We start from the raw sequence: 18,777 nt of genomic DNA on the forward strand, positions 1-18,777 counted from the left end.
CTAGCATGGAGTGGATACTTTCACTTTCCACATGCACAAAGTAACAAAATGTGGTTAAAAATGTAGTGGCTTTCTGAATGGGTTGATAGAACGGTGTCAGGTCCGAGAAACGATCAGTAATCAATTTAGCAAGTTGACGGTGCAGCCAAAGCAGAATTTGGTGGGCAGGAATGGAGGCAGAGTGTAACCTGATGGGTTATATAGGTCGAGTCTGACACTATCTGGCTTTTACCAGCTGTTCGGACCACAGTATAGCTTACCTTCCTACCCCAATATGACTTTTCTGGACCAGTAAAGTACTGGGTGTGTGGCAGCTTTGCAACTGCACCATTCTGGATGGTGATGAAACATCACACAGAGACAAAATCTACCCCAACGTGAATGTGTGAAGTTTCTTTATCCTCATGAATATGTGTTAATCTGATTAATTCAGATTTAAAAGTAGCCTGATGGGAGGGATTTTACCATCCATTTGAAAGGGATTGAGTCAGTTCAAAACGTGACTAGACACGCTCCAATCTAGCTATCTGTCTCTCTAATCGTCTTGTCTATCCTGTGCTTACTTGAGTTCCATATTCTGTGCATTGTTCTATAAATAGATTGGAAATGATGTTCTCCTGTGTTCAAGAAGATGAAATGATGCGCAGCATTTGCAGTGACAATCAGTTGCTTTAATAGGGCCAAGGGCAAATAAGATTAAAAAGAAGTTCCACATAAGAGGAGAAGGGAATCTTTTATCTTTGGAAAGTAATGCAGTTAGATCCACAATGAGGTGTAGCCACATTCAGTCATTTTATCAAATTATAGAAGAATATAATGAGTTCTAGCCAATTGAATTTCCATATGCATCCTTTATATTTAATATTTTACAGTGGCAGATATCAGGGTTTCTTCCCCTCTGCCCCCAGGCCAAATGCAGCGGTCTAATGAAGAAGTTCTAAATGATTTCCCCCCCTTATTTAAAAAGACCTACACTCTCATCCTCATTATTTCTTTCTGCAATCAAATTATCTGCAAATGTTCCTGGCTTTCTATGAGAATACCTCATAATTATATGAAGGGGAGATGGTCTTATAACTATCGGGTGCATGTACATAAATGAACATGCATCGTATTTCCTTTAGATATTTCTTTTGTAACTCATTTTGAAGAATGTGGCTTCTGTACATCTTTTCATAAAAGTAGTGCATTTCTCACAGTTTGCTCATTAAAGAATCATGATCACTGAAGGCGCATGATGATGTCTTAGACTTCTCCTCTCCTCTGCTTTCTTGCAAGAAACCAGTTCTCTCTAAGTCTGGCAGTAGTGCCTTGTGCAGTATGGACCCTACGTGCTAATGTTCTCATGTACCAATACGGCACTCTGCAGCAGCAGCTTCTTCTTCACATCTTTGTCTGTGAGAACAGAACAGGAAACGAAAGCATGCTCACGATTTGTGGCTTACTCCTTACCTCCTTGTGGTCTACATCTCTCCTTGATGTTCCTTGGTTTCTCCTATGGCTTGGCAGCTGTTGCTTCATCAAAGTCAGCCACAGCCATATTTTATCCTTGGATAAAGTGGGGAGAAATAGAAGGAATTTGGGATGAATTAATACAGTGGTACCTTGGTTTGCAACCACTTTGGATTATAACTGTTTTGGATTACAACCACATCAAACCTGGAAGTGTGTGTCCCTTTCTTTGGATTACAACCCGTTTTTTTGGATTACAACCCATTTGGGGGGGGGGGGCCATTGGTGAAAGCACCAGGGTTACAACCTGTTTTGGTTTACAACCGGACTTCTGGAATGGATTATGGTTGTAAACCAAGGTACTACTGTACCGGGTTTGGAGAAAGCTTGGCTGCCATCAGTGGAGGCTCTGAAACCAACACAGAGAAGCCTCAGTGCAGATCCTTGCCCACTCACCACCGCTCGCCCACTTCCCACTGCCTGCCACTTGCCTGCCCACCCGCTGCCACCACCACCACCTGCCCTCCACTGCCACCTACCCACTCTCCACCACCGTACCTCCACCAGCTCATGTGGAGAGCAGTGGGCAGGCAGTGAGCAGGTGGTGTCTGGCAGCAGTGAGCAAACCATAGAATGTTAATCAGCCCAAAGCCTGGTTATAGAGAAATGTTTTTGCCTGGTGCTTAAAGATATGTCATGAAGGTGCCAGGTGAGCCTCCCAGGGGAGAGCAGTCCACAAACAGGAGAGCAGGCTGCAAAAGCACCTTCTGATAAGTGGGGGCACAAAAGTTCTGTTCACATCACCCAGGTGACAATCTAGTAAGAAATCTTAGCAAATAAATGAAAGCAAAATGTGGGGATTTGTTTCATCCCTCGTCTTCTTGGCACACAGTTCTCTTTTAAAGCTGGAGATCTTTTCCTTTCCAAAGGGAAAGGGGTCACATAATAAGAAGCCTCTGATTGTTGCAGTTTGATGAAAATTAGTAGAGACTTTTCGGGCTAAATGAGTTTAAGGCCCATCTCTCTGTTTTTTTCAAAGTTGTGTGTGTACCCTGACAAAAAAGAAGAAATTACATCTCAGAACATTTTTAGATGACCTGCAGTTGGCATGTTTCAGTAAATTTAAAACTGCCCTTGGCTGCACATTAACGTGCAATAACTACTTAATTACGCTCTGGCAGTTGCTACAGAAATAGTTGATGTGAGTGTCTGGGGCAATTATGCAGATCATGCTTATTCACCAGTGGGGGGGGGGGGTCTGGAGAGAATCAGCACAGAAAAGCCTTGTATTTAGTAAAGGTGTTGCAAACCTGAGCTCTGCTGGGCTGTCCCAATTTCAGTTTTCCCATTGAAGATAGTAGTTTGGATGGAACAGAAATATTTCTCTAATATATTGAGGGTCGCATCCAGTGTTAATCCATTGAAATGAATGGGCATGACTAACTTGGGTTCTTTACTTTCCATGGTCTTTTCTGAGTATAATCAAGTTGGAGACAAGCCTTTCTATTACTTTTTCTTTAACCCTGTTCAGGGCTGTCTGCCTCCATTGCCCCACCACCACCCCACTCTTGCTTCATTCTCCTTCCCAGATCAGTCACATTGTTGCTGGCCAGGGATGATGTACTGAATGGGAGGGCATCATGATAAATGTTGCCTGGGCTGTGTAATCACGCCACTGGCGCCAACTCTACAGGGCCGAGGTGTCCTCCGCCCCTTCAATATTTGTTGGCAGGGGGCTGAGCCCCTCAAAAGTTGAGGCAGCAGAAAAGACCTTCCCCCAAGATGTGTGCGCAATGCGGCATGACATGGCCTACCACCACCGCCTGCAGACCTGTCCAGACCACTTTGGCCTGCCATCACCACCACCTGCAAGGGCACCCAGGCTGCACCCACCTTCCACTGCCTTACCTTTGCTGGCTCTCTGCTGCTGCCACCACGACAAGGCCAAAGCATCCTCTGACACTGTGAGGCTTCCCACTGTGGCTGCAGACGTACTTCCAGAAGCCTGGCCACACTGCCAGAAGTACGCCTGTGGCTGTAGTAAGCCTCAACGGAGGCCTCATGGCACATTGGCCTCATCATACCAGCAGAGAGCAGCGGGCGGCTGGCAGTGGGCAGGTGGGCAGGGGCCTGGGTGCCCTTCCAGGCGGTGGCGGTGGGCTGAGGCAGCCTGGGCGCCCTTGCAGGCAGGGGGTGGCAGAAGCCGTGGCTGCAGGCCACTTCGCATGCGCCTCATTGTATTCCTTTGTATTCTCTGCTCCTCCTCTTACTCTTTAGCATCTTCTACTGTAGTATAATCTCCAGTCATGGTGCCCCACTGAAATATTCAAATCTGGTTTCAACACAGCACATTCACACAGAATCCCAGTAGGAACATAAGGTTACGCCTTGAAGATTAGGTTTGTTCTTTGTTTTATTTTGAGTCATTTGAGCTGATTTCTAAGGCCACGGTGCGACCTGATATTCTTGGGAAAGAGATTTGTAGAAGCTGAAAAACATATTGGTTGATTGGCTGCATGTGCCTTGAAGAAAATCAATATCTCGTGGCGGTGATTCACAAATGCTAGTGTGATAAGAGCCTGTAAACCCTATTTTTGGATGTTGTTTTGGTGCAGCTGTTTCTCCTCTCCTGATCCCTTCGATGAGCACATCACTGTGTGTATAGATGCAAGTACGCTGTTAGTGTGGAAATGGCAGGGAAAGTTGCTAGGAGACTACAGCTTGTTGACATGAACATTACCAAATCTGGAAGGCAATGTACGGAGAAAGCTAAAATAACAGATTTCCCAGATACTCAAATCACCAGGTTTGGCACCTGATCTCTGCTGAAAGTTTGCAGCCAATAATTTAAGTTATACATTGTACATAAACACTACCCATTATGATAAAACTTTGCCCAATGGCTATCTAGAATTCACCCTTAGCTTCATAAAGAGCTATTGAAGAATCTTAGCTCAGTTGAAGTCTGAATGTATGAGATGTTCAGTGTGCAGTAGTAGCCCCACCCCCACATGCAAAGACGGAACAAGTCTTCATAACTAATCTGTTGTACCAGAACAATTTGAACCCTTAGTAATGGATTTGCCACTCTCATTTGTATTTTTGAAATTCTGCTGCTACTGTTTTACTGTGTGTTTTTATAGCAATTTTGTTCTTATCATGATCTTTGATTGTTTTTATTGTAAGCTGCTTTGAGGCTCAAAAGATTAAAAAGTGGCATATACATGTACATATTTTTTAAGGGGATAAATAAAGAAAAGGGTTTCCTTTAAAAACCAAAAGAACAAGCATACCGATATGTGATGCTCTGTTGCTTCAATTTGAGATGAGGGAAAGCTATGATGAGGTGAATCTTCCCATGGAGCTTTTTCAGATCAGGACTTGCAGGCAGCTAGGAGGTTACAGAGCACTGGAGAAACATTTGTTGGAAAGGAAAAGGCATACACCACCCACAGCTACCTTGCAAATGATAAAGTACGCTCAAAATGGCACCCACCCAAATACTAAAGTACTGTAAAAATACAGATACCGTATCTATGATTACAGTTAGAGTGAAAATCCTGCCCTGAGTGGCATTAGATGTAAGAAGGAAGGGGTTGAAAATAATAATACCTCCTCTAAACATTGGTCATGAGTGGTAACATCAATTATTTGTGGCTCCTCATTTTCATAATATGGCCTTGGAACTGAACCTAAGTTGATTGTCATTGCGGGAGTGATCTTTCTGTGCCCTTCACCATAGAAAGTGATTTATTCACTAGATTAGCATTACAGTATGTAGCCCATTAGATAGCAACAGATGAGAACCAGAATGAAATCTATGCTGCATAGTCTGGTGTGTTGCGTCGTGTGTGCGTGTGCATGCTTTAATGCCTTTTTGTGTGTGCAAATTTTCCATTTGTAGAATGGGCAGAAAAGTTCCAACCATCATGTTGGGAAAATGCACCCAAACATTTTTAAAATGGTGATTCAGCAGGGGGAGGGGCCTTATTGATATGACCTTAACAATGTGATGATGACATCTTTTGAAGAGTTTCATCTCAGCTAAGCATCTCAGCTCCAAGGGTTTCTGAAGAAAGCTGATCATCTAGATCCATTTCAATCTGGTTTCAAGCCTGGTTATGGGACAGAGATGGTTTGGGTTGCCGTGGTGGATGACCTACGTCGGGAACTAGAGTAGGTGTGGGTGTCCTTGTTGGATCTGCTGGACCTCTTGGTGACTTTTGATACCATGGACCATGATGTCCTTCTGGGCCACCTTGCCATAGCTGTCAACGTTTCCTTCTTTTTTTTAAGGGAAATTCCCTTATTCCAAATAGGATTCCTCACAAGAAAAGGGAAAAGTTGACAGCTATGCACCTTGCTGGGATGGAACTTGGAGGCACTGTTTTACTCACTCCTTTCCTGTAGAGGCAAGTCCTTCAGGGTTCTGTTTTGCCCCCATGCTATTTAATACTTACATGAAACCACTGGAGAGGTTGACAGGAATTTGGCTATTTGGTGTCACCAGTACGCTGATGACACCCAACTCTACTTTTCCTTTCCACCTTATTCCAGAATGATACTATTAGAAAATAATATAGCAAGCTAACAGCACATAGCAGAACAAAAATGTCCCTTATTTCAGAACACTCAACATTAGCTTCTAGAGCAAGCATTCCTCACCTTTTTGGTTACTTGAGCATATTTGCAAACCAGAAAAACTGTCATGGACACCATGTGCACACCGCAACAGAGCACACACTGTAACCTATTATATTGGCTACAATAGAATGCTTCTTTCAAGTCTAATTTTGAAAAGGGGAGAGGACCCTGTGGGTGCCAAGGAGAGCCTCTGTGGCCCCATGGGCACCATGTTGCTGATCCTTGTCCGTAAATAACAAATTTCATGACTCTCTGGTGTACCTTGAAGCTCCACATATAGCTGACTTTTGGCTTCTTTCGTGTAACCGAACTGAGACCAATCTGTATTCGAGACACATAATTGCCTGAGAAATTGTGTATGTACGTTAGAGTTCAAAAGGTTAAACAATTCTTATTAATAGAGTGCCAGACTCACTGATGCATAAACACTAATAATGTTTCTTGGCTCATTATGTTCAGAAGTGTCCATAGCAGCTATTTACCCCTTGCTACATTGTGTGTCTTTTTGGCATGGCATATTAAAGGGAAGAGAGTGCTATAGGACCCTGGCAAGCACAGTTCAGTGTAGTCAATTTTTATTATTTTGCAGTTAACTGTATAATTATTACCTTTAATGACATTTAGGCAATTAAGGCTGCCATCTTATACGGACTTATCTGGATAAAGTCTCACTGAAATCAGTGCCTGGGTATGTATAGATGGTATAGATCGCGCTGAAATGCCGCACACCTGTTGCACATATACGCGGGCAGAAGCTCTGTTCGGCTGAGTAGGATTTATTTCCGAGTAAATGTGCATCGAGAACAGACTGCAAAACAAATCAAAGGCAAGTTATTACTATGGCATGCAGTACAAGTATTGCAAGTGTGCACAGCAAGATGAGAAACAACTTAGGTACGGGGGTACACAATTCTTCATAGACGAAGAAAAGCAATCTAGTATCCAGGCAAATCAGCAGAAGTTTAAAAGCTGTTTGATTAAAGAGGTCTATTCTGAACGTGATACTTGCATTAGTCACTATGATTCTGTTCAGCCCTGTAACTAAAAATCAAATGTGGACGCATTTCCCCCCCAGTATCTATGGCTTACTGTTACTACACAAATATGCAGGTTACTGGAGAGGGGCTCATAGTTGCTTTGCTCCTCCCCAGTTCTTTTTACTCCTGCACCACACTGGGCTCAGTATATTGTGTATTGTCTAGGATTGCTGTATCTTGAAGAACAAAAAAGAGGACAGCCCAAGCCAGAGAAAGAGGTGTGTGGGCAGGCAGGGACGCCGCGCCTGTACGCCTCTTTCCCCAACTCGGGCTGGCAGTAGTGCGCAGAGCAGCCTGAGCCCAAGCTTTGGATTTTGGATTTGATATCCCGCTTTAGCACTACCCGAAGGAGTCTCAAAGCGGCTAACATTCTCCTTGCCTTCCTCCCCCACAACAAACACTCTGTGAGGTGAGTGGGGCTGAGATACTTCAGAGAAGTGTGACTAGCCCAAGGTCACCCAGCAGCTGCATGTGGAGGAGTGGAGATGCGAACCCAGTTCACCAGATTACGAGTCTACCACTCTTAACCACTACACCACACTGGCTAGCTTGAAATATGGAGGCGTGAAATATACTCGGAGTCGAGAGTGGATTTCATGCTCTTTATTCAGCTCATAGTGGTGAGGAGGAATGAAAGTTCCCCCACAATATCTGCTTTATATACATTATTTACACAATGGGCTGCACGTGATTGGCTAATTCCAGGATTCTCCTGTAGGCCAATCAGGTTGTGGATTCACTTCCACCTGGAGCTGGATTGGGTGGCTCCTGCGGACCAATCATACTGCTGCATTGTTCTAGGACCAATCATACTGTTGCATTTTGGATCCTATGCAACTCAGTACGTAACAGGGCAGGACCATAGCTCCTACCTGATCTTCACTGCGACAGCCTCACTCTGCTGCGGCGCTTCCACTTCTGGGGCACAGCGCCTCCCAAGCATCATCTGCTACTAGAGGCAGCTGTTCCACTCTTCCAACTGGTAGAGCCAGCCCTGGTGTCCAGCAGTCAAAAAGAGGCCATTTTAATCCCTACAATGGAAAGCCAGTTTCTGCCTCCCCCAACATATCTACATTTTACCAATGTCTTTTTCAACACAGAAGCAAACAAGACAAGTTCTGCTAGGAATTGGACAAATAAAAAGTATGACCCACTGACCTATTTAGTATTTAAAGGGCTAAATTAGAATTCTGCTTAATTATCGTTTTTCAGAAATGTACCTGGGCTAATGTTATTTTTAATTTAATCTTTTTGTTGTTTAACCAGCCATTTGATAGCTGTTTTTTCATGAGCAGCTTTTCGGGGAGTGGCCGCAGCTGTAAGTGAATGGTGGGGCAGATTGTAGGTCTTTTCCATACACTCAGCATGCTTAAGACCCATGTAACCTGCATTGTTCACACACAGCACACATGGGACTGTATCAGAAGAGTGGCTGCCATTCAGCTCTGACTGCATGTGAAAGATATCTGAGTGTGACAAGTACATTGAGCCTCTCAAAAGCATATTCTGGGTTGTCCTGTGGGTCTCTGACTATAGAGGGCATTGAGAAATCAAAAGCAATCAGCCCCTTATAATGGAAGCTCAGCTGCTGGGGGTGGGTGAGTACAGTGAGCTGAACTCCAGTAGGTAGTCTATGGAAATGAGTTAGAATGCAACCCACAGCCTCATTATGTTAACTGCAAATTAACTTAACAGCTTTGTTTAAACCTCAGCTATTTCAAAGAAAGGAAAGATGAACTAGGGGCTGTGTGACAAGTTTCTGAGAGTTGAGTTTCATAGGCAGCATATAATATACCAGCCTTCATTATTCTGGTTCCTTCCAGGATCCTGGTGCATGTGAGTATATTACGACCTTTGGCAACCCCCTCCAGATGTTTTGGACTACAATTTCCCCCAGTCCCAACCAGCACTGACTGGGGCTGATGGGAGTTGTACTCCAAAACATCTGGAAGGTGTTGGCAAAGGCTGCAGTATGCTCACATGCAGAATATGGATTGGACAAAGTGTACTCTGCCTACTCCTTACACGTAATCTAAAAGTATCAAAAGATCAGCAAGCCTATCCACACCCCAATACAGAACAACCTTTGTGCAGTCCTCAACAGATCAAGGGGTGCCCTCTGAGCAGGACCTTGGGGGCAGGGCTCTACTTAGCAAAGCGAACACCCAAATTCACCAAGGCTGAGTTGATTAACTTTGAAGTAATATTCATAAGCTGTTCCTCCTATGGCAATTAAGTCCAGAATTTAAAGCTACCTAGTTGTATGAGTGGAGGAAAACAGGCACAACGTAAAAGGCACCCAAATAGTGGATCAAGCTAGTCAGCCAAGTCATACAAGAAGCCTGTGTACCCTACGTGTAGAACCTTACATTTGTCCCTTTTTAATTTCATTTTGTTAATTTGGGCTCAGTTCTCCATTCTGTTAAGGTCATACTGAACCTTGATTATATGTTCTGTGCCATTAGCTACCCCTCACAGTTTGGTGTCATGTGCACATTTGATGAGCATTCCCTCAATTCCTTCATCCAAGTCACTAATAAAGAAGTTGAACAACAGGCCCAGGACAGAACCCTGCGGCACTCTACTTGCCACTTTTTTCTGTATGATGAGGAACCATTAATGAGCACTCTTTGGGTTTGGTCGGTCAACCAACTACAAATCCACCTAACAGGTTACCTTGTCCCATTTTACCAGCTTCTCCACAAGAATATATCATGGAAGACTTTGTCAAAAGCCTTAATGAAATCAAGATACACTACATCCACAGCATTGCACTGATCCATCCAGCTTGTAACTCTCTCTCTCTCTCTCTCTCTCTCTCTCTCTCTCTCTCTCTCTCTCTATATATATATATGATTTATCTGGCATAGCTTATTTTTGAGAAACCCATGCTGGGTCTTAATAATCACAGCATCCCTTTTTCTAAATGCTCACAGACCAACTGTTTAATTAACTGTTCTGTTGATATCAATCGTATCATTGTCACACATAAAATCCATGATTATGTTCTTTAAAATGTTGTAACTTACTGACAGACCTTTTTTGTGTAAAAATTGACCAATAAGTTGTTGCTACTAAATAAAAAGCTGCTGACTTGTATGGGCAGTACTAAGCTAGATGGAACATTGGTCTTATAGCAGCTTCTTAAAATAATGACTTTTGTTTGCTGTTTCTCATTATGTCAATTACTCTGTGAATAACTTGCTCATTCTCCTGCCCCACAAAAGTAAGCGTCTCTATATGCAATTATTGGAGAGAGGGCACCCAGATCTGACACCAGTTAATTATGTGTGTGTGTGTGTGTGTGTGTGTGTGTGTATTGGGGGGAGTGTTATGTACTGAGTTGAATAGGATCCAAAAGGCAGCAGTCTGATTGGTCCTAGAACAATAGGGTCCATAATGCAGCAGTCGCATTGGTCATAGAACAATGCAGCAGTATGATTGGTCCGCAGGAGCCACCCAATCCAGGTCCAGGTGGAAGTGAATCCGCAACCTGATTGGCCTACAGGAGAATCCCAGAATTAGCCAATCACGTGCGGCCCATTGTGTAAATAATGTATATAAAGCAGATATTTTGGGGAAACTTTCATTCCTCACTACTATGAGCTGAATAAAGAGCATGAAATCCACACTCGACTCCAAGTATATTTCAGGGGAACACACAAACTGACCTCTCTTCATACAGAGAGAGCCTTCTTTCCGTAATCAGCAGAGATAGATGCTTTGTAACCTTGGTAACACTGGCACAGTTTGTGTGCCAAAAAGGTGCTGCTGAATTCAAAATGTTTCACAAAAGATTTCAAGCATCAGAGCCAGTTACCGAAAGCACAATGAAACACAGTTTAACTTTTCTCCCACTAAATTGCTGGATGGGTTTCAGGAGAAAACGAAGCTTAATGTGTATGGGAAAAGAAGAGTGATTGGTGTCTTAGAATAATCAAAATATGAAAAATAGATTCAGTTATGACAACAACAACAACAACAAAACGGTCCATATAGAAAAGAACCTAAACAGCAGCCATGGCATGTCTTTTATTATGACCAACTGAAAGGCACAAAATACTGAGATACCTTTCTAGTTTCACAGAAGTCTTCCTCATACAGGATGTTAAAGAAGAGAAGGGTAGAAAAATAAACAGGGCCACCCTAATATGTTTTGCTGTGTGAAGCAAGAACAAGATGGCTCTTAACTCTGGGAGTTTCTGATGGTCCTAGGAAAGGGATTGTGCCACTGCTACTCTTTAACTGTTTCCACCCTCGTCTTTGATAGTTAAGGCATTTTCATGTGACCCTCCTCTTCTGTTTCATTTAATCTCTGCTGTGCTGCTTTCACTTGGAATTGTTTTACTTGTTTTTATAATTGTATATCAAATGTTTTACTTCTTTTATTGCTTTTGTTGTTGTTGTAACCCACCCTGTGACCTTACAGTGAAGAATGGGTCAAAACCCTAAAATACATAAAATGCAAATGCTAATGTTTGTGCTGTTACAGCCCGACCCATTGTGCATTATCATGTGAGTAAGCGCCACTAATTGAAGTTAGTGTGCATAAGACTGTACCATAAATGTAGAAAATGCTTTCATTTTTTTATTTCCTAATAACCTTTTGAGATAGGGCATCAATATTCCAAGTTAACGTTAGAATAAAGCTAGGAGATACTGAATTGACCCAGGTCATCCAATGAGTCTAAGGCTGCATCTGCACTATAACTTTATCGTACCACTGTAAACAGCCATGGCTTCTCCCAGAGAATCCTGAGGACTGTGGTCTGCTAAGGGTGCTGAAAGTTATTAAGAGATCCAACTTCCCCTCACAGAGCTACAATTCTCTCAGTGGTTTAACAGTCAATCCATCTTCCCGATGAACTTTGGGAATTGTAGCTCTGTGAGGTGAATACTGGTCTCCTAACAACTCTTGGCACCATTACCAAACTACAGTTCCCAAGATTCTTTGGGAACTTTCAATGTGACTGTTTAAAGTGGTATGATACCGCTTTAAATACACAGCACAACTGAGACTCAAGGCTGATCCAGGATTCTATAGTTTTCAGAATGCAAACCCAGCTCTTCCCAACATCTGGCCTCTGGAATTTTGGAAGAACACACAGTCTTAGGTTGCATTGGAAATCCTGGTTCCTTGCTTCAGTCATGTTCCTCTTCCATGAATAGAAAACAGTTTTTTTAAAAATAAATAACAAAGCTTTTCCTTTTCAGAAAGTAAGGTAAAAAAAAATCACGGGGATTCAAACCGTCGACCTTATGATCGGCAAGCCCAAGAGGCTCAGTGGTTTAGACCACAGCGCCACCCACATCCCTTCTTTCAGAAAGTTAAACTAGTAAGACACATGTATTTTTTTTTAAAAAAAAGTAGGAAATAATAAAACTGTCAACAAGTACAGTATGATGAAAAGTATATCTCTTCTAAAGCAACAAAAACTGAAGACAAATCATGGTTATCACTCACACAAAATAAATCAAGGTTGATATATAGATGAAAGTCTAACCTACTCCCCACCTTGCTTCCTTCCACAGAAAGCCCGGCTGGCCAGGATCCGTGTGGCCAAGACTGGCAGCTCCAACGCCTACCTTCACAGTAAGCGCAATGGCCTCCTTAATGAAGCCCTGGAGTTGACGGTATGTACAGGAAAAGCAAGCCCTTTCAGAGGAATGTTGAAAGCATATCCACCCCTTCTTCTTCTTCTTCTTCCATTGTCGCTCCCTATGTCAGTATCGTAGGCAGGCTTGAGCTGTGCTATAATTATGCTATAATTTTACTGTATGCGCTAAATGTAGGTAGCTGGAATACAATTGCAAAAGGAAAGAGTTGCAATGGAAGCATACTGGGCTTTTTGTGGAAAGCACAGGATTGGTGCTTTAATGGTGACAGAAAGACAAAGAGTACCAATAATCCAGATCTGTGATTGGTATTCTCAATATATTTAGACTAGTGTAAAGGTTGCTGGAGTAAATTTAGAGAACTTACATCAATGATAGGACCCTCATCAGGGTTTATGAAAACATTAGCTTCAGGCTTTACATTAAGAAGGACTTCTTAGCTCCAAGAGCAATTTAGCAATGAAACGGGCTGTCTAGAGAGGGAGCTAGATCTCTGGGGTATGTGTGTGTGTTTTTAAGGATTGGCAAGCTATCTAAACCAGGCATCCCCAGCCTGCGGCCCTCCAGATGTTTTGGCCTACAACTCCCATGATCCCTAGCTAACAGGACCGATGGTCAGGGATGGTGGGAATTGTAGTCCAAAACATCTGGAGGGTCGAAGGTTGGGGATGCCTGATCTATACTATCTACAGAAATGGTTAAATGCTGCATAGCCATTAGGATATATCAAGAACTCTGGCCAAAAGTTTCAATATAAGGAATAATTCCTACTCAAGAGTTGAAATGAAAAACGTGTGTATTCTGCTAAGAATAACAGTTTGAAGCTAGTAGTAGATTTAAACACAACGTATAAGTATGATAGTTTTAAAGTAATGGTAAGTTTGGATACAACGTTTAAGTGCAGAAATAATGTCGTTTCAAATATACAATGATATAGTACAAAGGTACATGAAATACCAGTGCACAACAATTGTTTTATACAAGTCTCAATAGCAGTCAAAAAGAGTCCACATTATATAAAATTAGAATAAAGAATAAAGAATGAAGGATCAAATGGGGCCAAAAAGGAGTATCCGGAGTGTAAATCAGATGTACGGCTCAGTGGTGGTAACCAGGACAGGGCCCTGTTTCGGAGTACACGCCTTCTTCAGCTCGGTTTTTTGACGACTATAAATCTGTTGGAAGTCTGTATCATTTAGTTCTTTTATGTTTCTATTTCGACATGCGTTCCGCACAGAGAAACGCAAGAAAACTTGGATGCAATTATCTAAGACGCATGTCGAAATAGAAACATAAAAGAACTAAATGATACAGACTTCCAACAGATTTATAGTCGTCAAAAAACCGAGCTGAAGAAGGCGTGTACTCCGCCCTGTCCTGGTTACCACCACTGAGCCGTACATCTGATTTACACTCCGGATACTCCTTTTTGGCCCCATTTGATCCTTCATTCTTTATTCTTTATTCTAATTTTATATAATGTGGACTCTTTTTGACTGCTATTGAGACTTGTATAAAACAATTGTTGTGCACTGGTATTTCATGTACCTTTGTACTATATCATTGTATATTTGAAACGACATTATTTCTGCACTTAAACGTTGTATCCAAACTTACCATTACTTTAAAACTATCATACTTATACGTTGTGTTTAAATCTACTACTAGCTTCAAACTGTTATTCTTAGCAGAATACACACGTTTTTCATTTCAACTCTTGAGTAGGAATTATTCCTTATATTGAAACTTTTGGCCAGAGTTCTTGATATATCCTTTTCAGCATAGCCATTAGGAGCAGCTTGTACTCTGACTCAGGAGTAGTGGGGCAGAGACTGGTGGCCCTCCATATGTTCTTGGGCCACAACTCCCATCATTCCTAGCCATTGGCTATACATCTGAGACTGTTGGGAGTTGGAGTTCAACAAAATCTGGAGGGAACCAAAGGCAAGCTATACAGAAAATATCAGAAAGCAGCAGCAACTGCAGATGTTTAAATTCCAGCCAACGAGGACTTGAAGGTTTCAGTCCTGCAGGATGGAATGTCTCCTAGCATTACCCACAAAAACTACCTGTCACCGTGGTTGTTTCACGTCTAACAGCAATGTATTTTGAAGCTAATCTTAGTAACTCTGTGAAAGGGAGGAAAGTGTGAAGTTCATCAGATTTCTCAGCAGATGTAACATCCGTATGAGCTGGTTGTTATATTAAGCCCGATCAAGGCCAGAGCAAGTATTAACACATTTTCAAGGATTTTGTTTTTTTTAAAAAGCAGTTCTCAGTCAAGGAAAATTGCCTAATGGAGGCAACCTAATGCACAGCTCGTGTGACTTTGCTCACTCATCTGATCTGTCACACGTGGGCCTCATTATAACAGAAAATGCTTGACACAGCAATCGCTACACCTGTTAGTAAGCACCACAGCCTGCCCTGACACTATGAGTATGAGAACACTTAACTGGAGGTTCAGTTATTTTGAAATCGAGGGAGCTTAGGGTCAAAGCAGCACCTACTATGGTTGCTATGGGGATACCAGTGAGAATGGCCTTCCTGTGGTGAGTGTTCTAAGCCGTAACATGAAGATGTGCACGTGGACCTCCACATCTCTGCCAACAGCCAAGGCTGGTGCTAATAGCTCAGCAGTTTACAAGGCATGGAGACCTTGGATGTTTGAAAAGCCCAATGAACTGTGATGCAACACACTCTCTAATCCTTCTGGCCCACTCCTCTTGCTGTGGGAGGTGAATTCTGCCTAAACACAGGGCACCATGGCCATTAAGAGGTTTGTTCATTCCCTCTGCAGAAGCCAGCTGCTTGTTTTCCTTTCATTCTGGCACAAACCTCCTTGGGGCTTCCACATGCTTAGGAAACTGGTGCAGAGGGTGTGTTAAAAATTGCAAAGAATGAGGGAAATGTATGCTTTCAATGTGGGAAGGGTAGGGAGCCCACTCTAGGTCATAAGAACCTGGAGCTACTCGCACCAGCACCCAGGCGAAACACACAAACTTTCCCATGTGGTTCCAATCTATTTCTCCATTGTGCAACTGTAATTTATGTATTGTCAACTAAATGTCTGACATGTGGCCCCTTCAAGAGAAACAGCTCTGCCCCAGGAAGCCAGCTTTTGGAGATCTGGCTAGAGGAGTGAGTAACTACTCTGTGCAGGCTCCCATGTTTCATCATGAATAAAGTTTGAGTTACCATTAATTTAGCTTGTAGTGAGTTCCTTCATAAACTGCAGAAGACAATAGAGCAGCTAGAATAGGAATCACATGCTATGTAGGACCATTTTTTGAGGCATCCCTGTAGCACCTATGGTGTGTGTTACAGCTCTCATTTCCAATAATACATGCTGAGACGGTTGGGATACCATTCTTAACGTTCAAGCTGAAGAGATGCTTCCTGCTTTTAAAGCCCATAAAAGGTACAACACATAGTCAACATTGTCAGAGTAAAATGCAGGGCCCCTCTACCCATGAAGTAACAAATCCAGTTGCTTAGGGTGTTGAAAGCCTGAAATCTCTAGACCTTCTATCCAGTCCACCAGCCCTTTCTGAAACTTGGCACCTGTTTTGTTTTAAATCTACCTTGACTTAAAACACTCCCTCCCCCCCTCCTTTTTAGTATTCCAAACTTTTGTTTTGCTAGCTCAGCTTCACTTGAGGTAACTGGCCATTTTAAAGTTACAGAAATCTAAACGATGCAGTGTACTGTGATGAAAACAATTACAAATCCTGCAGGGGCATCTTGAAGACTTCAAAAAGTAATTGTGACATGAGTTTTTGTCACTTGCATGCCTTTCAACAGAACCATGAAACAATCTGAAAGATGTTTAGGCTGATAAGGAAAATGTAGCTGCAGCTTTCCCAATCTCTGCATCTGCAGGTGAGAAAAAGTTTGCCTGCTAAATTTTGGTGTGGTTTGTTCCACAGCTGCTAAAGGCACACAAGAAAGCCTGCCAGGAAGTGTGGGGTGCCTTGGAGAGAGAGGTAGATTAATTCCACCCCAGACTCAAACACTGACCAGCTAGGATTGTTCTTTTCACTAGAATGGCCATCCTTTGTTTACTTTTCTTTGCAGAACATCCTGATTGCCGCTTCTCTGTTGCCCTCCTACATTTTTGCAGACCTGATTTGTGAGAATTTTGTTGCTGTAATAAAACACAATTGCACAGCCGGCTTGTAAAGCTCTTTTGAGGCTTTTAAAGGTTCCTGCACTTTTAATTAAACGTTGCTTGTTTGCAAGCCTAGCCTTTTTTTGTTGCTGCCCAGTGAGCATGGGTGAGGGGAGGAACAGACTATTGATTGCATTTTCAGAAGCCTCTCTTACATTACAATTACACACACACACAGGGCTGTGCCCCTGCTCTCATTGCTTGCCAACCCCAATATGGTAGCCATCACTATAAGCAAATACAAAGTTGTATTTCCCTTGTATAAATACATACAGTGAGGGGGGGTGTGTTTGAGGAGGGGGAGGAGATAATATTTGCTCAGCCTTGCAATCGACCATATCTGGCCCTGATTCTGTTGATACCAATTTTTCATTCTCTAGCAGGCAATTGCCTTATTTCCTGCTAGATGCAGGTGGCAGTGACACCCACTGGAAGCAGTATTAAATGTTGCATTTACTGTTCCTAAAATATATCCTAGAAACAGAGATTGGTAGCAAAACACAGCAAACCCTTCGAACACAGCACAGTATTGTCGTGACTTGGCTCAGGCTCCGAGTGTCAGCTCAGATGAGTTAATAAGATTTGATGATTTAGCAACACAGCCACAGAGAAGATGCTGCAGGAATCTTAAATCATGTCCAGGGTTGCATAGTGTTTTAAAACATCATGTTATCTTCAAAAAAGGCATGCAGAATTGACTGGATTCCCGCCCCTGCCCTGTTTCCTATATTGCTGCTCAATTTTTTTGCTACTAAGTCACATCCAGTGAGAGACCTTTACCACAGAGATCAGTGTCTGTAACACAGAGTTGGACACAGCCTTCTAATTCTGTCAATAATAATACATAAATAAATAAATTGGCGAATATGATACTTAATTAATTTTATAATGAATGATTTTAGAGTGTTGTTTGTGCTGTACTTTTGTACTGTTTTATTGTTGTTAGCCGCCCTGAGCCCGGCTTCGGCTGGGGAGGGCGGGATATAAATAAAATTTATTATTATTATTAGTAGTAGTAGTAGTATTAATGTCTTCTGAAATTTGCAGATTATTTATATATTAACAATTGCAGAGCAGTAATTTATTATATCCTGTTCTTCTACTAACATATCCAACAGCATAGATCAGAAACAATAATCATAAAATACAGTACCAGGAATGCAATAAACAAATGTACTAATCATGGTTATGGTTCTTATAGCACTTCAAGTGTAGAAAGTGCTCTGCAGAACTTATCTAGTCCTACTGAACAAAAAACCTGGCTGTGTGTCATTACAGTTTTTGCTCACCCAAAGCGGCACTCAGAATGAACAAGATTGTGATTGGCTCTCAGTGAATCTGGCAGTAGAACTCTGAGTTCATCCAATTCAAGTACCAGCTTCTGCGTCAAGATCTTAAAAATATCATGGTGTTTCCACTTTGCTTACTGATATGTATTTTCCAGTAGTTCAGGTGACGGATATGTACCATAGTAGATGGTGTTGGAAATAAACAGGGAAACTAATCATTTGACACTCATAAAAAGGCTTTTTTGTTTTGTTTTTGAGTAGCTTAACTAAGAAAGCTTAAATAACAAAAATAATAAACAAGTTTGCAAATTTGCTGAACCACAAAGCAACTTCTGTGTTGCCCTCTTTTTTCATGTTCTCAAAAGTTGCTGCTTGCAGAGGGTAATGAAAATACAACTAAACTCGGAAGATGGTTTGCTGTACCTTTTTTATATCTGCACCTCTCCATCCATCCATCCATCCATCCTCCTTGTCAAGGGTTCTCAGCTTCATCCCTCCTCCTACCTGCTTTCCAGCCCTCACCCCCATCCCCAATGGTTCGCTGGACTACTAGCTTTATGTAGCAAAT

The 18,777-nt window shown here is 42.3% G+C and overlaps 1 protein-coding gene across 6 annotated transcripts in view; it reads left to right on the forward strand.

Annotated features, from left to right (window-relative positions):
• KCND3 (potassium voltage-gated channel subfamily D member 3) overlaps nt 1-18,777 on the forward strand; it is a 267,155-nt gene that overhangs the window by 227,890 nt on the left and 20,488 nt on the right. For all 6 annotated transcript variants that reach the window (XM_081009840.1, XM_081009837.1, XM_081009842.1 and 3 more), the window contains exon 4: nt 12,666-12,767. In XM_081009840.1, the coding sequence (XP_080865966.1) occupies nt 12,666-12,767 (102 nt within the window). The remainder of the gene's footprint in view (nt 1-12,665; nt 12,768-18,777) is intronic.

Source organism: Podarcis pityusensis, assembly GCF_964106645.2.
Source record: "Podarcis pityusensis genome assembly, chromosome: 6".
NCBI lineage: Eukaryota > Metazoa > Chordata > Lepidosauria > Squamata > Lacertidae > Podarcis > Podarcis pityusensis.